This window comes from Mobula birostris, chromosome 7 (genome assembly GCF_030028105.1).
Source record: "Mobula birostris isolate sMobBir1 chromosome 7, sMobBir1.hap1, whole genome shotgun sequence".
In the NCBI taxonomy this organism is placed as follows: domain Eukaryota; kingdom Metazoa; phylum Chordata; class Chondrichthyes; order Myliobatiformes; family Myliobatidae; genus Mobula; species Mobula birostris.
In genome coordinates, this window is record NC_092376.1 from 180,313,959 (window position 1) to 180,341,654 (window position 27,696).

Here is a 27,696-nt window from a genome sequence, read left to right on the forward strand (position 1 = left end):
GAAAAGCTTACTTTTGACATCCCTTTGAATCTACTTTCAATCAACTTAAAATTATGCCCCTTTGTGTTAGCCATTTCAGCCCTGGGGAAAAGCCTTCGGCTATCCACACAATCAATGCCTCTCATCACCTTACACACTTCTATCAGGTCACCTCTCATCCTCCATCACTCCAAGAAGAGAAGGCCAAGTTCACTCAACCTATTCCCATAAGGTATGCTCTCCAATCCAGGCAACATCCTTGTAAATCACCTTTGCACTCTCTCTATGGTATCCAGATCTTTTCTGTAATGAGGTGACCAGAACTGAGCACAGTAATCCAAGTGGGGTCTAAATAAGGTCTGATATAGCTGTAACATTACCTCAAGACTCTTGAACTCAATCCCATGGTTATTGAAGGCCAACACACTATATGCCTTCTTAACAACACTGTCAACCTGCGCAGCAGCTTTGAGTGTCCTATGGACTCGTACCTCAAGATCTCACTGATTCCCCACACTGCCAAGAGTCTTACCATTAATATTATATACTGTCTTCAAATTTGACCTACTGAAATGAACCACTTCACACTTTTCTGGGTTGAACTCCATCTGCAATTTCTCAGTTCAGTTCTGCTATTGATGTTGTGTTGTAACTTCTAACAACCCTCCAGACTATCCACAACACCCCCAATTTTTGTGTCATCAGCAAATTTACTAACCCCCCCCTTCTACTTCCTCATGCTGACTATCCCTAAACAGATTATGCCTCCCCAAATGCTCATAAATCCTGCCTCTCAGGATTTTCTCCAACATCTTACCCCACCACTGAAGTAAGATGCACTAGTCCATAATTTCCTGGGTTATCTCTACTCCCTTTCTTGAACAGGAGAACAATGTTTGCAACCTTTCAATCCACTGGTACTTCTCCCATGCCTATTGATGATGCAAAGATCATCACCAGAGGCTCAGCAATCTCCTCCCTCACTTCCCACAGTAGCCTGGGGTACATCTCATCCAGTCCCGGCGACTCATCTAACTTAATACCTTTCAAAAGCTCCAGCATATCCTCTTTCTTAATGTGTATGCACTCAAATGTTTCAGTCCACTGTAAGTCACCCCCACATTGCTAAGGTCCTTTTCACTGGTGAGTACTGAAGCAAAGTATTCATTAAGTACCTCTGCTACCTCCTTCAGCTCCATGCACATGTTTCCACTATCACTCCTGATTGGTCCTATTCCTTCACGTCTTATCCTCTTGCTCTTTACGTACTTGTAGAATGCCTTGTATAATCCTGTTTGCCAGGACCTTTTCATGGCCCCTTCTAGCTCTCCTAATTTCATTCTTGAGCTCCTTCCTTGCACCCTTGTAATTTTCTAGAACTCTGAACCTTTCATAAGCTTTTCTTTTCTTCTTAACTAGATTTTCTACATCCTTTGTACACCATGATTCTTTTACACTACCATCCTTTCCCTGCGTCAATGGAACATACCTATGCAGAACGCCACATTTCTGCTGTGCATTTTCCTGAGAACATCTGCTCCCAAGTTCCTGCTTAATAGCATTATATTTCCCCCTACCCCAATTAACTGTTTTCCCAAATTCTCAGCTCCTATCCCTCTCCAGTGCTATGGTAAAGGAGATAGAATTGTGATCACTACTTCCAAAATACTCTCCCACTGAGACATCTGACACCTTACCAGGTGCATTTTCCAATACCAGATCAAGTACAGCCTCTCCTCTAGTTGGCTTATCTACATATTGCATCAGGAAACCTTCCTGAACACACCTAACAAACTCTACCCCATCTAAACCGGTTGCTCTAAGGAGATGTCAGTCAACATTAGGAAAGTTAAAATCACCCATCACAACAACCCTATTATTTTTACACCATACTAGAATCTGCCTCCCTATCTGCTCCTCGATGTCTCTGTTACTATTGGAGGGTCTATAAAAAACACCCAGTAGAGTTATTGCCCCATTCCTGTGTCTGACTTCCACCCACAATGACTCAGTAGATAATCCCTCCATGACTACCTCCTTTTCTGCAGCCATGATACTATCCCTGATTAACAATGCCATTCCCCTATCTCTTTTGCCTCTCTCCCTGTCCTTCTTTAAACATCTAAAGCCTAGCACACTCAGCAGCCATTCCTGCCCGAGACATCCAAGTCTCTGTAACGGACACAACATCACAGGTCCACATATTGATCCACGCTCAAAGTTCATCTGCCTTGTTTATGATACTCCTTGCATTAAAATAGACACATCTCAAATCATCTGAGTGCATCTCTGCCCTATTATCTGCTTATGCTTCCTCACAAATTCCCTACAACCTGTCTCTACTTGTGCGCCAACTGCCCCATCCTCTGCCTCTTCACTTCGGTTCCCAACCCCCTGCAAATCTAATTTAAACCCTCCCCAATAGCGTTAGCAAACCTCCCTCCAAGGATATTGATTCCCCTCCAGTTCAGGTGCAACACAGTGTTATTGGTCTGGCTGCTGCTGCCTTGCCCAGAAAGGTAACCCCCACCTCCCCTTCAGCAGTATCCAAAGGGGTGTTCCTGTTGCTGAGGGGAATGTCCACAGGAGGACCCTGCACTAACTTCTTTCTCCCTTTATCTCTCACTGTGTTCAACCATCTATTCCCCGAACTCTGCGCTCTGGGTGTAACCACCTGCTCAAAAGTTGATTCTATCAATTGCTCTGCCTCCCGGATCATCCTAAATTCACCCAACTCAGCTCCAGCTCCTTAATGCGGTCTTTTATGAGCTGGAGTTGGCTGCATTTCCCGCAGATGTAGTCATCAGGGAGAACATCAGGATCCAAAAATTTCCACATCCTACAGGGGGAGCATTCCACTGCCATATCTGCCATCCTGCCAGCACTGTACAATGCGCAGCCAAGACCAAATCAGCAATAACGAAAGGAAAAATTAAGCCTTCCAACCTGTTTCTTTGGCCTCAGCTTCTTCTCTTTGAAGCCTCTTGAGTTTGGCCTGACACTCCTACTCTCATCGCTGGCCTACTCGAAACAATGGCCACCCCACTTACCCTTTCTGTAATTTTATTTAATTCGCAGTGCTCTGTTCCCACTGCTGATTGGGCCTCCAGAAAGTCCAAAAACCCCCAAAGCTCTCCTTTTATATAAGCTTCGTCAACCTGAGAGTAAACTCTTCGAAGTGCTCTGCTCCCAATGTTGATGGGGCCTCTGGAAGGGGCACTGCACACCAACAAGCACACCTCATCCCAACAGTGAAGCATGGTGGAAGGAGAACCATGGTTCGGGACTGCTCTGCTGCTTCAGGGCCTGGATAGCTTCCAATCATTGAGGGAACAATGAAATCAAAATTGTATCAAGACATTTTACAGAAGAATGTCAGGGTAGCAGTCCGTCACCTGAAGCTTAATAGAAGTTGGATGATGCAACAAGACAGTGATCTGAAAAGCAAGAGTAAATCAACAGCAGAATGATTTACAAAGAAGGAAATTTGTGTTTTAGAAACCCCAAGTCAGAGACAAGACCTTAACCCAATTGAGATGCTACGGCATGACCTGAAGAGAGCTGTTCACGTCATATCCTAGAAATATTGAAGAATTGAAACGGATTAAAATGGAGGAACTGTCTAAAATTTCTCCTTGCCATTGTGCAAGTCTGATCAGCAGCTACTTGAAATATTTGGTGGAGGTTATTGCTGCTAAAGGAGGTTCTACCTGTTATTAAATACAATGGTTTACATACTTTTTCCAGCCTGGACAGTGAATGATTAAACAATGTGTTCAATAAAGACATGACAAGTATAATTGTTTGTGTGTTATTAGTTTAGGCAGATTATGTTTGTCTGTATGGACTTCAGTAAGGCCTTTGACAAGGTTCGACACGGAAAGTTAGTTAGGAAGGTTCAATCGTTAGGCATTAATATGGAAGTAGTAAAATGGATTCAGCAGTGGCTAGATGGGAGATGCCAGAGAGTAGTGGTGGGTAACTGTGTGTTAGATTGGAGGACGGTGTGTAGTGGTGTGCCTCAAGGATCTGTACTGGGTCCAATGTTGTTTGTAATATATATTAATGATCTAGATGATGGGGTGGTAAATTTGATGAGTAAGTATGCAGATGATACTAAGATAGGTGGTGTTGTGGATGATGAGGTAGGTTTTCAAAACTTGCACAGAGATTTGGGACAGTTAGAAGAGTGGGCTGAAAGATGGCAGATGGGGTTTAATGCTGAAAAATGTGAGGTGCTACATTTTGGTAGAACTAATCAAAATAGGACATACATGGTAAATGGTAGGGCATTAAAGAATGCTTTAGAACAGAGGGATCTAGGAACAATGGTGCATTGTTCCCTGAAGATGGAATCTCATGTGTATAGGGTGGTGAAGAAAGCTTTTGGTTTGCTGGCCTTTATTAATCGGAGCATTAAGTATAGGAGTTGGGATGTAATGTTGAATTTGTATAAGGCATTGGTAAGGCCAAATCTGGAGTATTGTGTACAGTTCTGGTCACCAAATTATAGGAAAGATGTCAATAAAATTGAGAGGATACAGAGGAGGTTTACTAAAATGTTGCCTGGGTTTCATCTCCTAAGTTACAGAGAAAGGTTGAACAAGTTAGGTCTTTATCCTTTGGAACGTAGAAGGTTGAGGGGAGACTTGATAGAGGTGTTTAAAATTATGAGGGGGATTGATAGAGTTGACGTGGTTAGACTTTTTCCATTGAGAGTGGGGAAGGTTCAAACAAGAAGACATGAGTTGAGAGTTAAAGGGCAAAAGTTTAGGGGTAACATGAGAGGGAACTCCTTTACTCAGAGAGTGGTAGCTGTGTGGAACGAGCTTCCAGCAGAAGTGGTTGAGGCAGGTTCGATGTTGTTGTCTAAAGTTAAATTGGATAGATATATGGACAGGAAAGGAATGGAGAGTTATGGGCTGAGAGCAGGCTGGTGGGAATAGGATAGGGTAAGAGTTCGGCACGGACTAGAAGAGCTGAGATGGCCTGTTTCCATGCTGTAATTGTTATATGGTTATTATTGTGACTTAGATGAAGATCAGACCACATTTTATGAGTAATTAATGCAGAAAATCCAGTCACTGCAAAGGGTTTATAAAATTTTTCTTGCAAATGTAAGTGTGCTAATTAAGATATTTCTTTACAAAGAATGTTCTCAAGTAACCTTGCTTTACAAAGGTTAAACTCATCATTTAATAAAATTGCAATATGAAAGCAATATATGTTTATCTGCTACCCAATGCTTTCAGTATCATAAAGTTGGAATTAACCGGAATGAAGAAACCAAGTTCAAGGCTCCATCTCATATTCTGTATTCCATTCTTTTACATCTAACTGCATGATCACTTTCACTCTGGTTTAGTGGATGCTACCCCTTCTGTCAGATTTAACTTCCTCTTGACATGAACATTAAAAGCTGTCCCCCCATTATGATACTGAGTGAAGATTACACGAGTGGATCCTCTGTTTCTTTAGCTGACTCGCAAGACCAAAGATCTGTTAACTTATATGTGCCAAAGCAACATCAGATCACAGAAAAAACAAGGCCAATGTTTATCCCTCCATACACATTACAAGAAAGAAATTAAATTAACTAGCCATTATCAAAATTGTAGAAGATTGTTGGTCATATACAATATAACAGTGAACACTGTTTCAAAATGTAACTTGTTGGCTGTCAAGCATTACAGACATCCTGAAATGAACACGAAAGCTGCTATACAGGTCTTCCTATTTCCTGATTAAAAGTAAGAAACACTGGCAGTAGTAAGGTACTGCCTAGCATGAGAACCAGCTTTAAGTTGGTTTGTTAAAGTAAAAGGATATCGACATTTTCTCTACAAATTTGTCTTGCTCGTCTTTGGATGGTGGGAAACTATCAAGGTCCTTTTGCAGTCTAGTGATGTGCTTCCCCATTTGTTCCAGATTCTTCTGCAGCATTTCTGCTGAAACTGTAGACAAGAAAGATATAGAGTGTCTGTGAACCACTTATTTTACAGCTTCTCAAGTATGCATTGAGTGCAATTACAGGAATAGATCTGAGCTCCAACTATCCTCAGGAAGGAAACCAGCCAAGGTTACTAATTGTCATTCAGTGATTCTAACAGGAAATAACCTAAGTATACAGGTTGTATGAGGAAAGGCTTGTATATCTTGTAAGAGATCTGATATTGCAGATCAGATCTGAAACAATTGCTGGTCCTTGGGAAATACAGATCTGAGGTACACAATCCTGCCTTTTTTTGGAATTCTACATTGAGAAGGCTTTGAAAATCTGGAACTCCCTTTCACAGGTGTGCAAAGTCAATTCATGAGAATGTTTTCAGGACTCAAGGGACTGAATTATAGGGAAAGGTTGGGCAGGATAGGTATTTTATTCATTGAAGCAAAGTAGACCAATGGGTGAACCTGATAGAGCTGTATAAAATCATGAGGGGCATAAATATGATAAATGCACAGTCCCTTTTCCCCCAGGGAAAGAGAATTAAAACTAGAAGGCATAGGTTTCAGCTGAGAGGGGAAAGATTGAAATGGGATATGAGGGACAACATGACTATGCAAAGAAAGTTGACTGAGGCAGCAATAAGAAAACAGTAGGGAAGGTACACGTAGAGGGAAAGGTTATAGATATATCAGTCAAACATAGGCAAATGGGACTAGTTGGACGAGTTGGGTTGAAGGGCCTCTGTATCTGTGCTGTATTACTTTATGAATATGAAATGTCACATGCCTGTGTCAACTGTTAACTTTAAATCAAAGGTTAATAGATTTTTCTTCAACAAGAGGAAGTACATGCGGTTAGGTCATGGATCAGCAACAAATTCACTGAACGATGAACACGTATGAGGAGCAAAATGGCCAACTTCTGTTCCTATATTCACAAACAATCCACAACGGACTAACTGTTAGTTAGTGAGACTTGAGAAGGACAGTGGCACTGTTTACACAGTAGAATTCTGTGACAACAAGAACATAATTTCCAAGAACAAATACACTCTTGACAGTTTTCATATATATTTACTGTCTGGAAGAAGTCACAGAATGGCAAACAGACATGGTTTTTTAACAATTTCCTCACTATTGAAAAGTGTGAATGAAGCAGGGCAAAAGAATTAAAACCAGTCTTCTTCCCATTTGGATAGCTCTGGAGTCTCCTCAGGATCCAGCCTTGACTCTTTACCAAGAAACTACTCCTTGATATTGTTACTTAACACCAGCTGTACATGCAAGATGGTTACATGTACAACTGGTGTTGGATAATGTCACCCTCCAGATCCTCTAAATTTCCAATGCTCTTTCTTCCTAGGGATGATTTTGGGAGCGGCGTGAGAAGTCAGGGCTCAGGCAACCTATCTTGGGATTGGAGGTCTGTCTGGCTGTGTGAGAGGAAGGGATGGGAAGGGAGTTGTTTTGTAGCTGTTGGCTTATTTTATTTTGTTGTTGTTGTTGCTGCTGCTGCTGCTTCTTCTCTTGTTTTGTGGAACGTTGTGGGCATGCTAAGTTGGCACCAGACTGTGTGGTGATATTTGAGGGCTGCACCTTCAGTGTACCGGTTGCTGCTAACACAAACAAAACATTTTACTCTATACTTCAATGTACAAGTGATAAATAAATCTGTATCTGAATTTCTGATCAACTCAATGAGGGGAAAATATCCAACATATAGTAATAGAAAAAAGATAAGCCATAACTCTTGCCCTTATCCACTGCCTCAATCATTGTGTATAATCTTAACTTAAATGGATTGGTTGAACTATATCATTCTATTTTTAGCCCAATCTAACTTCCTGAGCACATCGACTGTATTATCACAACTGCTTACCAAATACGTTGGGGCGGCACGGCTTTGTAGCAGTTAATGTAACGCTACAACTGTGCCAGTGACGTGGGTTCAATTCCACCACTGTCTGTAAGGAGTGTGTTTCCTCCGGGTGCTCTAGTTTCCTTCCACATTCCAAAGGTGTATAGGTTAGTAGGTTAATTGGTCACATGGATGTAATCGGGCAGCGTGGGCTCGTTGGCCTGGAAGTCCCTAATACTATACAGTATCAATCTCAACAACATATCAGGCTGCTTTAAAAATCACTGTATGGCCTCACACTTCTCTGTTCCTGTGATATTTTCCTATGACCTTTTGAATTCAATCATTGAGTTCAGTTCTGGCCTCTTACACATCTGCAATTCCATTACTGCATCAATAGCAACAATATCTTGCATTTTTTAAATATTTGATATGGACATGTGGTGATAACTGTGACAATTGATACTAGCATCGTTCCGGAGGACTGGAAAATTGAAAATGTCACTCCACTCTTCAAGAAAGGAAAGAGGCAGGAGAAAGAAAAACTATAGGCCTGACCTCAGTGGTTGAGAAGATGTTGGATTCAATTGTTAAGGATGTGGTTCCAGGGCACATGATAAAATAGGCTGCAGTCAGCACGGTTTCCTCAAGGGAAATTCTTGCTTGGATTCTTTGCAAAAATAACAAAGAATTGGTGGATGTTATGTAATTGGATTTTCAGAAGGCCTCTGACAAGGTACCATACATGAGACTGCTTAACAAATTAAGAACCCATGGTATTATAGGAAAGATACTAGCATGGACAGAGCATTGGCTGATTGGCAGGAGGCAAGTGTCGGAATAAAGGGAGCCTTTTTTGATTGGCTGCCAGTGACTAGTGGCGTTCCACAGGAGTCTGAGTTGGGGTTGCTTCTTTTTACATTATATGTCAATGATTTGGATGCATTTCCGGCCAGGTTTGTGGACGATATGAAAATAGATGGAGGGGCAGGTAGCTTTGAGGACTAGGGGAGGTTATAGAAAGACTTAGACAGATTCAGAAAATGGGCAAAGTAACAGATGGAATACAGTGCTCAAAAGAGTATGGTCATGCACTTTGCTTAAAGAAATAAAAGGGTAGATTACTTTTTAAATGGAGAGAAAATTCAAAAATCTGAGGTACAAAGGGACTTGGGGGTCCTTGTGCAGGACTCCCTAAAGGTTAATTTGCAGGTTTACTCAGGAAGGCAAATGTGATGTTAGCATTCATTTTGAGAGGACTAGAATATAAAAGCAAGGCTGTAATGTTGAGGCTTTATAAAGTGCGGGTGAGGGCTCACTTGGAGTATTGTGAGCAGTTTTAGGCCCCTTATCTAGGAAAGGATGTGCTAACATTGGGGAGGGTTTATGAAAATGATTCTGGAATTGAAAGACTTGTCATATGAGGAGCGTTTGATGGCTCTGGGCTTCTGCAGACTGGAATTTAGAGGAATGGGGGTGACCTCATTGAAACCTATCAAATATTAAAAGGCTTCAATAGAGTGGATGTGGAAAAGTTGTTTCCTATGCTGTGGGAGTCTAAGACCAGAAGCCAAAACCTTAGAACAGAGGGGCGTCCTATTAGAATGGAGGTGAGGAGGAATTTCTTTAGCCAGAGAATGGTGAATCTGTGGAATTTGTTGCTAAAGGCAGCTGTGGAAGCCAAGTCATTGGGTATATTTAAGGCAGAGGTTAACAGATTCTTTATTAGTCAGGGGATGAAGGGATACAGGGAGAAGGCAGGAGACTGGGGCTGAGGGGGAAAATAGATCAGCCATGATGAAATGGCAGAGCAGACTCGATGGGCCAAATGGCCTAATTTTTCTCCTGTATCTTTTGATCTTATTTACTGTCCATCCCTGCTTGTCCTAAATTGAGGTGTTATGTACTAATTAGCACAACTGGTCCATTGGAAGTCACAGACAAACTATATTTGGGGATTGGTTGAATTTTCTTCCTTGATGGGTGTTGGTTAAGAGGGTGTTTTGTTTACAACAGTTTGGAAGGATTATTATTGTAGTTACCTTTTTTGTTCAATTCCAGATTTACTTAATTACTTGAAATTGAATCCTGTTGACACAGAGTGACTTTGTATCACTGGATCAACGTTTAAGAATGCAGGCTGCTTGCCTAGAACCTTAACCACTGAATTTTCATACCTATTAGGAAGTGGGACCTAAGCCTGCAGTCCATTCTACAAACACCTCTCTAAATCTATCTATACCTGTATCATTGCATGTCTGCTCAGCTGTTCCACAGTTTTTCTTAGGTGACTCACTTATGAGCTGCGGGTTTATAATACCCACAACAAATAACCTTTCTATGTTTTACTAGGTATTGTTGAAACAAGTCAAAAGAAAAATGTTAACGTTTCATTTGAAAAAGAACATTAACCTTTTTGATTTTTCATAGATTAGTCTGGTAATTTTACCCGTTTCTGGAATTGGAGGTGAGATCTCTAGTCACAATATCAAAGCCAGACCTATCAATTTTGTTTACATTTAAGATTTACCTAATTTAATTTTATATTTCAAGAATTGTTTTCCCACTTAGTCAAAAAAGTGTTAAGGCAAAAACAGCACTGAAAGCTCTTGATGGAACCACAGTGAGCCCTAGCGATGATAATTTTTACTGCGAAATGAGTATACTTTAAACCAGTGCTCTGACTTCTAAATAAATTTGCACAAATCCCTGTCAATGTACATCTGTGGAGAGGCTGCTGACATCAGTGGGTTTGCATCAATCTCAAACCGTTGTTTCCTTTTAAAATGATCCAGCATTTTAATAGATATGAGAGAAATCTAAAAGCATTGTGCAATACCAATAAAAACAAACCGTGTACTGGAGGCAGAGTTTTCATTGTTAAGTAGGTCAGAGGCAGAGATGGCTGCCATACCAGTTCTAATCAATGGCTACTCACTTCACAAGATGCATTAGTGGACGACGAGATTAATACTTTCCGGTTATTATGTAGGTCATTCTCTGTTTAAAAGCTTAACAAACTCTTTACCTCGACTTGCTTTTTCCACATGGTTTAGATCTTCAGTGAAGTGAATAACTTCAGGGTACTGTTCTTCACAGGTTTCGGCTAAAAAGTGCATCAGTGTCATCTTCTGATCAGCTGATTTCGTATCCCTCAACTGCAGCAAAAAGAAAGGAGAAAAATATTAACTTTTACTAGGCCATCTCAGAAGGCAGTTACCAATCAACCATCATTCTATAGATTTCTAGTTAGGCAGATCAGATTGTGTAAGAACGGCTAATTCCCTTTCTGACAGGATATGACCAAATAAATGGGGTTTTATAGCAATTCTTGTCACCACTACAGATACCAATACAGTATAATTGAATTTGCTCTGATTTCTTCTCACCAAGTTCTTCTAGGCTTCTAGAATATTAACTAATTATGTAACCACAATTCTATTGTACACTTTTACTACACTTATGTCAAGGGAAAATGAAAACTGGGGCAGCTTTGAAATGCATGCTGATTTACTGCCAGCCTGCTTACACACAAGTTAAAGTTTTCCTACAAGAAATCCATGTTCCATGTAATTTCAATATGTGCTGACATGAGGTAAACAAATAGCAATGTCGTATTTTACTGCCTCCCAAGCTCAAATGTACTGAAGCACTGTAGAAATGTGGCAAAGCCGAAGCATCTATTTCAGTATTTCATTCTTACCGTCTATGTGGGCTACTTGTGTGGGTGTATAAAAGAATCGAGGGAATTAAGTGGGTTATTTTTACCAAGCTTGAAGAGCTCAAGTTAATCAATAAATAATGAGTGAAAGTATTACAAAGCCATTAGCATTCATTACTGGCTTTGTGTGTTCACTCCAATGCACTGGGCATTACCAAGCTCTCCCTTTCTGTTCCTGAATCAAATATGAACCTTAAAATTTCTCCCCCCCCCCACTTTTTCCATTCTGATTCCCACCTCACCTGTCTTCTCCTGAACTGCCCATCACCTCCCTCTGATGGCCCTCTTTTTTCCCTTTCTTTCACGGTCCACTGTCTTCTCCTATCAGATCCCTCCTTCTTCAGCCTCTTCTACCTATCCCCTTTCCAGGTTCTCATTTCATCTCCTCTTCCCCACCCACCAACCTTCCCCTTACTTGGTTTCACCTATCATCTGCCAGCTTGTCCTTTTCCTCCTCTCCTCAACTTCTTGTTTTGGCTTTGCTTCTCCTCCGCCTTTCCATTTCTGATGAAGAGTCGTGAACTAAGTGCAGACTGTTCATTTCTCTCCGCAGATGCTGCCTGACCTGTTGAGTTCCTCCAGCAGTGTATGTGTTACTCAATATTTCCAGCATGTGCAGAATCTCTTGTATTTATCAGTCAAGGTATTTCTTTAGCCAGGGAATGGTGAATCTGTGGAACTATTTGCCAGTCAGCTGTGTTGGCCAAGTCATTGAGTACATTGAAGGCAGAGGTTGACAGATTCCTGACGAGTCAGGGGATGAAGGCATACAGGAAGGCGGCAGGAGACTGGGGTCAAGAGGGAAAATGGATCAGCCGTGATGAATTGGCAGAGCAGAGGCGTTGGGTCCAATGGCCTAATTCAGCTCCTGTATCTTCTAGTCGAATCACAATATTGCACACTCTAACTGCCCTGAAGAAGCCAATGACAACCAACTGTTGGATTAGACTGTTCAATTGTTATTTACTTTGCAGCTTCATAATTAACTGCCTGCTTGTATTTTATATACAACTACTTTACATGCACTTAACTGTTTAGTATGTTTCCTAGTGATCACAGTATGTATATGCAGTTGGTCAGTGTGTACTCCAGTGGTTACAGTCTTTGTGGCATTTGGGAAAGTTCTGGAAGCTTTTCCGGTGTTGCATTATTTGAATAGGGGTTATCTGACTGGTTGACTATTATCTGCAAATTTGAATAGAATATTTCTTAACTATGGTATAAAAGGAGCTGATCACGAGGTCCCACCATCGTTGCTGCTTCTGCCCCTTCTCTTAGAAGACCTCTGTCACTGTCCATTTTCAATTCTCTTTGTCCTATTAGCACTTGATAGAACAATTGTGAAGCAATAAGTTTTATGCCTCTTTTCTGACTTCTGAAAGAACCTTGGATTAAAAACATCAGAATCCAACACAACCTCCTTAGACCACTGAAGATCCTTTAGTGAAGGGGCTGCTATCCTGCCGTTGCTTAAGCTGTGACGAACTACAAAGTACCTCCAAGTCAAGATGGTGAGCGACCTGGAGATGGGGGTGATGTTTCCATGTGCCTGTAGTCTTTGTTGTTCATGGCAATAGAGGTCTTAGAATTGGAAACTGCTGTCAGGATAACCAAGGCAAATAGGTACAGTACATTTTGTAGACGGTAAACACTGCAGCCATTTTGTGCTGCTGGTGAAAGGAATGAATGACTAGGGTGGCAGATGGGATACTCTTCAAGCAGGTGGCTTTGTCCTGAAAAGTGTCAAGCTTCTTCCAAGTGTTGGAAATGCACTCACTTGGGCAAATGAAGTAAATGCCTTCATATCCCTGACTTATAGATGATTCATGAAATATGATGGAAAGGGTTTCATTAATTACCCATCAACAAAAGGTAAAAACATATTAACATACAAACTTTAACAAACATAAAAACATATAGCAACAGGTGGACAAAGATCAAAGTTCAGCAACATAGAACACTACTGCACAGTGCAGGCTCTTTAGCCCACAATGTTGTGCTGGCCTCTTAACTTACTCTAAGATCAAACAAACGCTTCCCTCCAACATAGCCCTCCATCTTTCCATTATCCATGTGTCCATCTAAGAGTTTCTTAAATGTCCTTAATCCAGTGTTTCCCAACCTTTTTTTTTTAAGCCCAAAGCCCCCAAAAGCACTTCCATACTTGCCATCGCTCTCCTAAAGCATCTTCATACTTGCCAACACCCCTCATAAGCACAATATACTTTCCAGCACACCCATAGGGTAAAAATACGTCTACCGCATGCTAACATGAGAAAAACGATTCTGCTTTAAACTTTTATTTGTTTTTAAACCTAGCTTACACAGTACCTGTTACTGTAAAGCATTTTCAATACCAATGTGATCCTTGAACTCGATGGTTTTTAGCAGAGTTGAAATATCTGGTTCAAGTTGTGACAGCAATAACCTCCCCACACGTAACAATATCCAAGCGGTGTATGTTTTTTGAGAGTATGTAGTTCAATGCACTGAAGCCTCTTTCAACAAGGTAGGAGGATGGAAATACAATGAAGAGCAGTTTAACTCTTCTCCAAAGATCAGGAAACTTCGTATGACAGTATAGTCACATACCACAAAAGATGACATTTTTGGAAAACATTTTTGCTTCTTCATCATTCTGAATTTTGATAATTTCTTCTTGCAAGCTCTCTTCCTGTACTTCCACCTTGCAAAGAAATGGGTTAATTACCCACTCTGGAATTTCCAGATCATTCAAATTGTATTGATTCTGAAAATCCTTCCTCAGTAACTGCAGGTATAAGCAGTACACTTCAAATCACCGCCTGTGAAAGAGAGTGCCATACTTTCCATGCAGGGAAATTGTGAGAACATTCTTCTTCCACTGTTTTGTTTTACATATTTCTAATTTTCCATAAAAGTGGACACTGCACTTTTTGCCTGGAGTAAACTGAAATTCTCACTTTGCAGTTTCGCACTTACAATGTTCATTTTGTCACACAGATCAGCTAAGCAAGCCACATCTCCATGTAGAATATCAATCTTGTTTCCCTAACTCTTGATGACTTTGAGAAAAAAGTCAACCATAGTGTCAAAGAGGTCAAAGAAATGTTTTAAGCAGCAGCCTTTTGACAGTCAATGCACTTTAATGTGAAGAAGCAAGCATTCATATTTTTCATTGTTATCTTGGCATAACTGGCAAAATATTCTGCAATTTAATGGATGAGCTACAATTTTGTTGATATCAGGTAGTACAAGAGCCATGCTTAAAAAAAAGTCACTGGCTGAGGTTTTTGGTTGTGAGGGGTTGACAATGAATTATACAATGGATTGCAAACAGACTTGGAATTTCTTTTTTCCTAAGTGCCTCTAAACCAGTATGGCAACCTGTTATACATGGTGCTCCATCTGTTGCAAAAGAAATCACGTTCCTAATCAGAATACTTTTATCCTCAATATACATTTTGAGCTTGTTGTAGATTGACTACTACTGATCTACTGACTCTACGTTGATTTTTTAAAAAACATTTTACAAAAGAGAATTTTCATAAACTTTTCCATTTCTGATAAACCAAACATATGCCATTGGCAATGACTCATTGTCTCACATATTTGACTCATCCAGTTATATCCCAAATTCTGGTTTTTTTCGTAGCTCTGTGCATAGTCGATACTCTTCACTCCTTTCCTCAATACGACAAGCTGTAGAGTTATTACTCAGAGAAATTGATTTTAAAACACTGGTATCCATTTTGAGAACAGTGGTGAGCACTTCTGATACAGCAGGCATTATTAATCTTTCACCAATTGTATGAGATTTTCCACAGTTTGCTATCATTTTGGAAATGTTATAAGAAGCAATGAGAACACTAACAAGGTCATTTTTAACTTTCTTGATAAATGACTCGTGTGTAATGCTTTTCAAATGCTTCTTTCATTTTCTGGAATTGAGTAATACCATAAATAACCTTTTCAGGGTGTCTTTTACGGAAGTCTTCCTACAATCGTAATGGTTTCTTGGCTTTATTAGACAGTACAGTATTACAAATAAGACACATGGGACATCGCTGATCTGATGGGAATAGAATAAAACCATGCTCCAGGTATGTAACATTATATCAATGCACCTTCCACAGTTTCAGTTTCTTAGCAGGATTAGAATTCAAGGCTTCACTGTCTTCAGACTCATAAAAACCGCAGTGTACATATTTATCTATCGTTAACAGGGCTAAATTAAAATAAAAAATTAACACAAACTGGGATTGCTTATTGGATGTTGTTGACGGCAACAAGTTGATACGGCTGGTTACGTCTTGTGCCTCAAGTTAGGGTGTTGCTTACTGCCACCTCCTTCACCCCCCCCCCCACCCAGGATCCTGAATGCCCCCCGACAACTTTTATTTCATAATGTCCCCTTAGGACATGTAACTTCCCCTGTTGGGAATCACTGCCCTAATCTACCTGCCTCTACAACCATTCCCGGCAGGGGCTTCCATGCATCCACCACTCTTTGTGAAGAACTTACTTCTGATATCTGCCCTATACTTTCCTCCAATCACCTTAAAATTCTGCCCCTGCAGTATTAGCATTTCTTCCCTGGGAGAAAGACTCTGGCTATCCCCTCAATCGATGCCTCATATCATCTTGTACACCTCTATTATGCTACTTCAGTCCAAAGAGAAAAGCCCTAGCTTGCTTAGCACCTCCCTTTAGACTTGGAATGGATCTATTTTTTTTTTTTGCTACCCTCCTAATAGATGTAAAAGAGTGTTTTGGGATTCCTCTTAATCCAACTTGCCAAGGACATTTCATGGCTCCATTTAGTTCCTGTTTGAGAAAATTAAATATTAATGTCTGTAATAATTGCACTTCAGCAATACCACTTACTTTACAAAGGTAGCTAATGTTGAATCCAAATGCTCCAGCATTCCGCGATCCTGCATTCATGAAGTTCCCTATCAAAAGGATGATTTCCATTAACTTGGAAAAATTTTCACTGGATCTCACTTCCTCGCAGGCCGCTTTCACTGACACAATGTCAGGCTTAATGTTATTAACTTGCTCCTCAAACTGCAGCTGGAATTGTATTGCATTCAGACGGGATTCCAGGCGGGTCACAGAGCTCATCTGCAATTGTGAAATACAAACGAAGTTCATAAATTAGACAGGAAACTAGAAAATGTGATATTATCATATCTTTGTGACAGTATGTTATCAGAAATGGGCAAACAAATTAGAACAATAGCAACGTAAACCTTAGGGATCATCATGCCATCAGAAGCACTGTCTAAATGTTGCATAGGCATGCACAGCAATTGTCCTTGCAGTTGGCTGCACAAATTCTTAATTTGCAGCAAACTAGGGAAAGCTGTACATGAATTGGCTGCCACATTTCCATCATGAATTTATGAGTTCCTTATTGCTTGGAGAGTATTTTAGAACACTTAAATGCTGAAAATTTTAATTGAACATTAGCATTCTCTTCTCAGAGATATGCTCATTGGTACACAATGTTCCACTGGCCAAGAGATAGCTGTCAAAAGTGCAGTTATTGAAAATATTATGTAACTGCAAGCTCTTTGTTTACTTAATAAAACATTGATAATTATCTTAGAAGATCCTTTCCAAATAATCCTTATTGGAAGCTGCAAGCTCTGGTTATCTATGCTGCCCTCTGTGTTCCAATCATCATGTAGGCTTTCACAAAGCAGATTTATAGCGGAAGACATCAGAGCAGAATTGGGCCATCTGGCCCATGAAGTCTGCTCTGCCATTCCATAATGGCTGATTTAGCATCCCTCCTCAACGTCACTCTTTCATCTTCTCTTCATAACCTTTGATAGCCTTACTAATCAAGAACGTATCAACCTCCACTCAAAATATACCCAATAAATTGTCCTCCGCAGCCTTATGTGGCAAAGAATTCCACACATTCACCACCCGCTAACTAAAGAAATTCCTCTTCATCTCTGTTCTTAAAAGATATCCTTCTATGTCCTCTGGTCCTAGATATACCCACTTATACCCACTGTAGGAAATATCCTCTCCACATTCACTCTATCTAGGCCTTTCAATATTTGATGAGTTTCAATGAGATCCCCCACCCCCATTCTTCTGAACTGCAGCAATGCTCCTCATAAGTTAACACTCTAATTCTCCGGATATTCCTGCCAACCTCCTCTGGAAATTCATCAATGCTAGCACTTCTTTCCTTAGATTAGAGGCACAAAACTCCAAATGTGGTCTGACGAATTTCTCATAAGGTTTCAGCTTAAAACTCTACTTACATTCAACATTCAGCTTTCTGATATGGCAAAGTGTAGTCACCAACATTGGTGGTTGCCTTATGAGGAATGGTTGTAGAGTTTGTAGAGATACTTCTCAATAAAACAGTAATTTCCTGAAAGGTTGTTTCATCTGATTTCAATGCTCAGAACTAGGGTCTATGGACTCAGGATACAGTCGTCCACATAGCACAAAGATGGGAAATAAATTCCTTCATTCAGAGTACTATTAACTGTTTGAAACTCCATTCCAAAGAACTGTGAAAGAATAAGATCACTACCACACAGCACAAGTTCTTTGGCCCATGATATTCTGCTAACCTTTTAGATAGATAGATAGACATACTTTATTGATCCCAAGGGAAATTGGGTTTTGTTACAGTTGCACCAACCAAGAACAGAGTATAAATATAGCTATATAAAACTATAAATAATTAAATAATATGTAAATTATGCCAGATGGAAATAAGTCCAGGACCAGCTTATTGGCTCAGGGTGTCTGACCCTCCAAGGGAGGAGTTGTAAAGTTTGATAGCCACAGGCAGGAATGACTTCCTATGACGCTCAGTGTTGCATCTCGGTGGAATGAGTCTCTGGCTGAGTACTCCTGTGCCCGATCAGTATATTATGTAGTGGATGCGAGACATTGTCCAAGATGGCATGCAACTTGGACAGCATCCTCTTTTCAGACACCACCGTCAGAGAGTCCAGTGCCATTCCCACAACATCACTGGCCTTACGAATGAGTTTGTTGATTCTGTTGGTGTCTGCTACCCTCAGCCTGCTGCCCCAGCACACAACAGCAAACATGATAGCACTGACCACCACAGACTCGTAGAACATCCTCAGCATTGTCTGACAGATGTTAAAGGACCTCAGTCTCCTCAGGAAATAGAGACCCTTCTTGTAGACAGCCTCAGTGTTCTTTGACCAGTCCAGTTTATTGTCAATTCATATCTCCAGGTATTTCTAATCCTCCACCATGTGCACACTGACCCCCTGGATGGAAACAGGGGTCACCGGTGCCTTAGCCCTCCTCAGGTCCACAACCAGCTCCTTAGTCTTTTTCACATTAAGCTGCAGATAATTCTGCTCACACCATGTGACAAAGTTTCCCATCGTAGCCCTGTACTCAGCCTCATCTCCCTTGTTGATGCATCCAACTATGGCAGAGTCATCAGAAAACTTCTGAAGATGGCAAGACTCTGTGCAGTAGTTGAAGTCTGAGGTCTAAGATCAATCTAACCCTGCCCTCCTACATGGACAAAGAAGCTCGAGAACAAAGGGGCTGGATGGAAAAGTGTAGAATCACGTGTGAGTAGGGATGACTAGAGCAAAAATAACAGTTGGTTTATGATGATTAGTTTGCACAATGAAAACTTTTTTCCCTGAAAAATACATGTTGATTTTTTTGTTTGATACATGACTAACAATATTGACTGCAATGGTACCAGGACAATATTTTTGAAATTGTCAGCAGAATGGATATGGACAGCATGTTTCCTGTGGTGGGGGAGTCTAAAACCAGAGGATACAGCTTCAGAATAATCCATTTAGAACAGAGATGAGGAGGAATTTCTTTAGCTAGAGTGTGCTGAATCTGTGGAATTTGTTACCACAGGCAGCTGTGGAGGCCAAGCCATTGGGTATATTTAAGACAGAGGTTGATAAATTCTTGATTAGTCAGGGCATGAAGGGATATGGGGAGAAGGCAGAAGACGGGCTGAGAGGGAAATGGATCAGCTGTGAAGAAATGGTCAAGCAGACTTGATGCACCAAATGGCCTAATTCTGCTCCTATACCTTATGGTCTTATTTTTCACGTTACCTAGGGGTACATGGACACAGACAGGATACTCCCCCCTACAGTTTGTTTTCCTTTAGGCATTCTTGTAAATTCCCTTTACCCCTGTAGATCTAGGTAACCCAAGAATACACTGTAAAATAAAAAGTGACACTGTCTCCACAGCCAAGGAAGCAGAATGATAAGCTTGCCTCAAGTACACACAGGTGGAACTAACTGCTGATTTTTAAAAAGCACATCATTCAAATGAAGTGAAACAAAATTAAATCTTTTTGGGACATTACCAGAGAAAAGATCAAGTGCTCAGCCAGTGGCTTCCTTCAAGCTTTATTTTTCTGAGAGGTATTGAATATCGTCACAATGAAAGTGGATATTTGTTGGAAAGAAATTGATTCCCGATTTTAATATGATGCCAGGCAAGGTTAGTTGAAGATGAGAGGAGCCATAATAAAAGGTGACCGACTGAAAGTATTGCCCTATAGCGCTTCACAGGATTTAATAGCAGATTTTGGCTGGCTGTGACTCAAACAACAGCAGGGAATAATTTTTCTCCAGCATAACTATTATCCTTCTGTGACATTGCAACAAAAAAAAACAAAATCTCATCCGTAGCATAACTTCCTTGACTAATGTTCAAGAATATAGCATTTTTAGTATTCATTGATTATTCATGGGCCAATTTCTGCTCCTGTGCTGATCATGAGTGACGTTTGGTTTGAAAAGACAGCTCCGTTTCGAAAGGCTGTCTTATAAATTAGTACATTTCATGTTGAGTGCAAAGTTAAATTTAATGCAGCTTGAATTCAAGATGCAAGATTCAAGATTGTTTAATGTCATTTCCTGTACACAAGTGTAAAGGAGAACAAAATAATTGTTACTATGGATCCAATGTAGCACAAAAAAAGATAAAGAACACACTAATAAAAAAAACACAATAAATCTAAATTCATAAGATAGCCTTTACACATGGACTGATTGTCCATAAAGTGACGCTAGGTTGTACATGCAGTAACTGACAGAAAATAATAAAGTAGTGGTGAAGTTAGTGGGTGGAGGTGTTGATCAACCTTACCACTTGGAGAAACTAACTGTGTGGATGCTATGTGGCCTCCTCCCTGATGGGAGTAGGACAAACAATATGCAGTATTGCGGAGCCTGATTGATACAAAGGTGAGAAATCAACTTGAGACCGCAACAGTTAGCGAAAGATGACTGCCCGAGAAAAAGAACTGAGTACCATTTTAGTAGTGTAAAAATACATACCACTACTCCAAAACGTTCTGGTTCTGACAGCTCATTGTATTCGTCCTTCAGCTCAAGTAAAGCATTCAATTGCTCCTGTGTAGGAAGCTGCTTAACAAGGTTCTGAAAAGAAGACAGGCGTGTATTATTGTCTACAGTTTGAGCAGTATCTTTAGCGAACACCATCAACATGAATAACTCCACCATGGACAGTTCCAGCCCAGCTGAAAGAGGAGGAGAATTGGGCATGGGACGAGCAACCCCATCCTGTAAAAGCCAAGTGCTACGGAATCACTAACAGAAGCGTCAAAGGCCTCATGCCTGGGAGAGGAGGATACACCAAGAAATTTGGTACATCTGGAGACGCATGAAAGACTGGCCCAAGAAAGGGAACTCTGGCAAGCTACCTTTGGTACCCGATGCCCCAGTAGGGGTGATGGGCTTAAATAAGTACTAGCGTGAATCTTATAAAGCAATATAGTAAACAATAATTTAAACATAATACAACTAATGAAACATGATAATGGTAAACAAAACAATCATGAACAATTCAGTTAAAGTTAATTTCAAATACTCATCATTGCATTTTCAGGCTCATTTAAGCTCCCATGATGATTAGATTAGATTTCACAATATTGCTTTAATATTAAGAACTGCCAACTCATCCATAACATTCATCAGTCAGCTGGTATTATCAAACTCACTTTCTTATATGACATTGTCAAGTGCATTGACTTAAAAAAAAAAAGCTGAACTTAAAAGAATTAAATTGCTGGAAAAACTCAGCATATCAAGCAGCACCTATGGAGAGGGAAACAGAATTAATACTTCATGTTGTCTAGTATCAGTAAAATAATTCCTTTTAAGACCAGTCCTCACATTAAAGAGGTCAAGGCATAGCTTGTCAAGCTTCTTCAAAACTGCTTCCCATTTCATAGATGCTGCCTGACTGGCTGAATGCTTCCAGCATGTTCTGTATTTAGATGAGGTTTCTGGTAACTACAGGTTTATCATTCAACCTCTCACTCAATGTCAGTAAAACAAGAGGGTTGATTGTTGACTTCACGAAAGGGAAAGAGAGCAAACATGCATCAGTCTACATCAGGGGATCAGCGGTGAAGAGAGTAAACAGCTTCAAATTGCAAGACATTAATGGGGGGGGGGGGGGTCTCTTTGAAAACTATCAAATATTGATAGGCCTGAATAGAGGATGCTAAATGCAGAGTTTAGGACCAGAGAATACTGTCGGGGGGTGGGGGGAATGACTAACCGATGAAAGTCACAGTGGTTGGGTTTCTGGCACTGAGTCTGCCTCTATGACTCCGAAGGGAAGGGGGGAAAAGAGGCATGCTGTGGTGATAGGAGATTGTTTAGTTAGGAGTACAAGCAGGAGTTTCTGTGGTGAGAACGAGAATCCTTGATTGTATGTTGCTCCCGGGTGCCAGGGTCTGGAATACCTTGGATCGAGTCCTCAGCATTCTTAAGTGGGAGGGTGAACAGCTAGAAGTCGTGATCCATGTAGGTACCAATGACATGGGTAGGATGAGTGACGAAGTTCTGCATACGGAGTTCAAGGCCAGACCTCCAGGTTTGTGATCTCAGGATGGCTAGGATGGCTAACATGCCACATGCTAGTGAGGCTAGAACTAGGAAGATTATACACTTTAATATGTGGCTAGGGAGTTGGTGTAGGAGGGAGGGCGTAAGATTTTTGGATCATTGGGCTCTCTTCCAGGGAAGGTGGGATCTGTACAGGAGGGACGGTTTGCATCTGAACTGGAGCAGGACTAATATCCTACCGGGAAGGTTTGCTACTCTGCATGGTGGGGATTAAACTAGGTTTGCAGGGGGATGGGAACTACAGTGCCAGAACAGTTAGTGGAGAGGTTGTGGAGGCAGATGTTGGTAAGACCTCAGACAAAGTTAGGAATCAAAAGGTTGAGCATAGTGCGACTAGCGTCCTGACCTGCGTATATTTCAAAACACGAAGTATTGTAGGAAAGGTGGATGACAGTGCTGAAGATGAGGTTTTTGGTTTACAAACAGTGGCAATGTGCAGTGAAGAGAGGCTGTTGATAGGGCAAAATTGCAGTCAACAGGATGGGTTGCAACATAAAAGGAGGAAAAAAATCGAAAATTGTGAATACAGGACTGAAGGTGTTATATTTAAATGTGTGCAGTATATGGAATAAGGTAGATGAACTTGCAGCACAGTTTCAGATTGGCAGGTATGTTGTAGGTATCACTGAATCAAGGCTGAAAGAAGATTATACATGGGAGTTCAATGTCCAAGGATACACATTGAAAGGACAGGCAGGAAGGCAGAGGGGGTGACATTGCTCTGTTGGTAGAAAATGAAATCAAATCATTAGAAGGAGGTGACATAGGGTAAGAAGGCATCAAAACACTGTGGACAGATCAGGGGTAAAAAGACCTTGTTGAGAGTTGTATACAGAACTTGTAGTAAGGATGTGGTCTACAAATTACAATGGCAGACAGAAAGTACACGCCAAAAGGGCAATATTTTAATAGTCATGGGGGATGTCAATATGCAGGTAAATGGAAAAATCAGGTTTCTAGACAGCCTGCGAGTTGGCTTTTTACAGCAGCCATGGTTGAGCCCACTAGGGGAACAGCTATTATGGATTAGGTGTTGTGCAATGAACCAGAATTGATTGGAGAGCTTAAGGTAAAATAACCCTTAGAGGAAAATGACCCTGAAGTTTGAGAAGGAGAAGCTAAAGTCAGACGTATTAGTATTATAATGGAGTAAAGGGAATTACAGAGGCATGAGAGAGGAATTGACCAAAACTGATTGGAAAAGAAATCTGGCAAGGATGACTACAGAACAGCAATGACTGGAATTTCTGGAACCATTTCAGATGGCACGGGATATATACATCCCAAAGAGGAAAAAGTATTCTAAAGGCAAGTTGGCATAACCGTGGCTAACAAGAGAAGTCAAAGCCACATAAAAGCCAAAGATAGGGGATATAAATGAGCAAAAAGATTAGTGAATTAATTAGAAGGCAGAGGATTGGGAAGCTTCTAAAAACCAACAGAAGGCAACTAAAAAAAAAAACAGTAAGAAGATAAAGATGGAATATGAAAGTAAGTTAGCCAATAATATTAAGGAGGACACCAAAAGTTTTTTCAGATGCATAAAGTGTAAAAGAGAAGCAAGAGTGGATATCGTTCAGCTGCAACATGAAGCAGGAGAGGTGGTAATGAGGGAAACAAAATGGCAGATGAACTGAATATGTATTTTACATCAGTCTGAAGTGTGTGAAGTTACCATAACTAGAGAGAAAGGTCTTGGGAAACTGAAAGGTCTGAAGGTAGATAAGTGACCCAGACCAGATAGTGTACACACTACGGTTCTAAAAGAGGTGGGTGAAGAGATCGTGGAGGCATTAGTAATGATCTTTCAAGAATAACTCGATTCTGGAATAGTTCTGGAAGATTGGAACATTGCAAATGCCATTTCACTCTTCAAGAAGGGAGAGAAGCAGAAGAAAGGAAACTGTAGGCCAGTTTGTCTGACCTCAGTGGTTAGGAAGATATTGGAGTTGATTATAAAGGATGAGGTCTCAGGGTACTTGAAGGCACGTGATAAAAGAGGCTGTAGTCAGCATGGTTTTCTCAAGGGAAATTCTTGCCCAACAAATCTTGGTATTCTTTGAAGAAGTAACAAATAGGTTAGACAAAGGAGAATTAGTTGATATTGGGCACTTGGATTTTCAGAAGGCCTTTGACAAGGTGCCACACATGTGGCTGCTTAACAAGCTACAAGCCCATGGTATTACAGGAAAGATCCTAGCTGACTGGCAGGAGGCAAAGAGTGGGAATAAACGGAACCTTTTCTGGTTGGCTGCTGGTGACTAGTGGTGTTGCACAGGGGTCTGTGTTGGGACTGATTCTTTTTATGTTACATGTCAGTGATTTGGATGGTGGAATTGATGGTTTTGTTGCAAAGTTTGCAGATGATATGAAGATAAGTGGAGGGGCAGGTGGTTTTGAGAAAGTTGAGAGGCTACAGAAGAACTTAGATTAGGAGAATGGACAAAGAAATGGCAGATGAAATACAGTGTTGGGAAATGTATGATCATACACTTTAGTAGAAGAAATGAAAGGGCTGACTCTTTTCCAAATGGACAGAAAATATAAAAAACTGAGGCTCAAAAGGACTTGGGAGTCTGAAAGATTAATTTGCAGATTGAGTCAGTAGTGTGGAAGGCAAATGTGACGTTAGCATTCATTTCAAGCGGACTAGAATATAAAAAGCAAGGATGTGATGTTGAGACTTTATGAAGCACTGGTGAGGCCTTGCTTGGAGTATAGTGAGCAGATTTGGACCCCTTATCTTACCAAAGAATGTGGTGAATCTGGACAGGGTTCAAAGGAAGTTCATGAAAATGATTCCAGGATTCAATGACTCATCATATGAAGAGCATTTAATGGTTCTAGGCCTGTATACACTGGAATTCAGAAGAATGAGGGGTAACCTCATTGAAACATATCGAATTGTGAAAGGTCTTGAGAGAGTGGATGTGGAGAGGATGTTTCCGAGGTGGGAGAGTCTAAGACTAGAGGATACAGCCTCAGAATAGAAGGGCATCCTTATAGAATGGAGGTGAGGAGGAATTTATTTAGCCATTAGGAATTTTATTTAGGAATTTATTTGGTGAATCTGTGGAATTCTTTGCCACAGGCAGCTGTGGAGGCCAAGTCTTTATGTATATTTAAGACAGATGTTGATAGGATTCTTGATTGTTCAGGACATGAAGGGACACAGGGAGAAGACAAGAGATTGGGGCTGAGATGAAAATTGGATCCACCATTATGAAATAGCGAAGTAGACTTGGTTCTGCTGATATACCTTCTGGTCTTATGGTCAGAGGGCACAGGCTCAGTATGCAAGGATGTCCTTAGAACAGAGATGAGAGGAATTTCTTTTGCCAGAGGCCGGTGAATCTGTTAAATTCATTGCCACAGACAACTGTGGAGGCCAGCTCATTGGGTATATTTAAGGTGGAGATTAATAGGTTCTCAATTAATAAGGGTGTCAAAGGCTATGGGGAGAAAGTGCAAGTATAGGATTGAGAGGGGTAATAAATCATGCTTGATGGAATGGTGCAGCTCCTAGGTCTTATGATGTTATTAACACACTGGATGACCTGTCCTGAGCCCAGAAGGTTAAGGATGTTTGACTTGTCATCGAACACTCTAATAAGCTTCTACAGGTGTGCTGTTTAAAATATCCAACTTGATTGCATCATGGCTTGGATGGGTAATTCAAGTGCACAGTAATTTAAGTAGAGACAGATTCTGTTCAAATACTTCACAGGCACATTCATCCTCACTGGTAGTATCTGCAGGAGGCACTGCCTTCAGAAGGTAGCATCCATCAAGGATCCTCACTGTTCGTGCCATGCCATCTTTGTGCAACTACCACTGGTAAGGCACAGGTAGGCGCAATTTCTACTTCATTCAACAGTTGTCACCAAAGCAATACAGTAGTCTGCTTCACTTATTTCGAATTCTTCCTCCTTACTGTCCACTCCAGATGAAGGGCCTCAGCCCAAAATGTCAACTATTTATTCCCTGTATAGAGGCTGTCTAACCCACTGAGTTCCTCAGTTTAAGTTAGTAACACACCTACCGACAAGCTAATTAAGTTGAAATTTTAACAGAGGCAGATAACGCATTGTTGGAGCAGGTTGTGAGAGTGATGCCAATGGGAATTATGTACAGTATATCAAAAGACAAGCCACCTCCTGTACATTGACAGCAGAATTCCTGGACCATAGGATTAATGGATTTGCGGCTAAATTTGCTGATAATACAAAGATAGGTGGAGGAGCAGGTACGGATGAGGAAACAAGAGAGCCTGCAGAGAGACTTAGATAGTTTAGGGGAATAGGCAAAGAAGTGGCAGGTGAAATACAATGTTGTAAAGTGTATGGTTATGCACGTTGATGGAAGAAATAAGCAGGCAGACTTTCATTTAGATGGGGAGAAAATTCAAAATTCAGAAATACAAAGGGACTTGGGAGTACTTGTGAAGGATACCCTAAAGGTTAACCTCCAGGCTGAATCAGTGTCGAAGAAGGCAAAAGCAATGTTGGCGTTCACTTCTACAGGTATACAATATAAGAGCAGGGATGTAATGGTGAGACTCTATAAGGCACTTGGGAGTATTGTGTACAGTTTTGGGTTCCTTATTTTAGAAAGGATATACTGACCTTGGAGAGGGTTCAGAGAAGATTCACGAGAATGATTCCAGGAATGTAAGGGTTACTGTATGAGGAACATCTGGCAGCTCTTGGGCTGTATTCCCTGGAGTTCAGGAGAATGGGGGGGGATGTCATAGAAACATTCTGAATGTTAAAAAGGCCTGAACGGATTAGATATGGTAAAGTTATTTCCCATGGTAGGGGAGCCTAGGACAACAGGGCACAACTTCAGGATTGAAGGATGTTCATTTAGAATAGAGATGCAGATAAATTACTTTAATCAGAGGGCGGTAAATCTGTGGAATTTGTTGCCACAAGCGGCTGTGGAGGCCAAGTCACTGGGTGCATTTAAGGCAGAGATAGATAGGTTCTTGATTAGCCAGGGCATCAAAGGGTATGGGGATGACTGGAAGAATTGGATCAGTCCATGATTGAATGGCGGAGTAGACTTGATGGGCCGAATGGCCTACTTCTGCTCCTATATCTCAAGGTCTTATAAGTATTTCATTTAGCAGTTCTGTAAGAGCAGTCTGTTCTGCTTTCAGCCTGTTTGGGTTATAGATGAAAAACAGGGATGTTGAGGAATGCGTGCCATCCGATTAGGATGGTGGAACTAGGGGGCAGGTTTTTTTTGGTGAGGGATACTAA

The 27,696-nt window shown here is 40.9% G+C and overlaps 1 protein-coding gene across 1 annotated transcript in view; it reads right to left on the reverse strand.

Annotated features, from left to right (window-relative positions):
* The window catches only part of LOC140200616 (protein diaphanous homolog 1-like), a 460,372-nt gene that overhangs the window by 88,703 nt on the left and 343,973 nt on the right, over positions 1-27,696 (reverse strand). Inside the window, exons 21-24 of the mRNA XM_072264176.1 lie at positions 20,834-20,935; positions 16,371-16,610; positions 10,812-10,941; positions 5,808-5,933 (exon numbers count right to left, since the gene is read on the reverse strand). Coding sequence (XP_072120277.1) covers positions 5,808-5,933; positions 10,812-10,941; positions 16,371-16,610; positions 20,834-20,935 — 598 coding nt within the window. The remainder of the gene's footprint in view (positions 1-5,807; positions 5,934-10,811; positions 10,942-16,370; positions 16,611-20,833; positions 20,936-27,696) is intronic.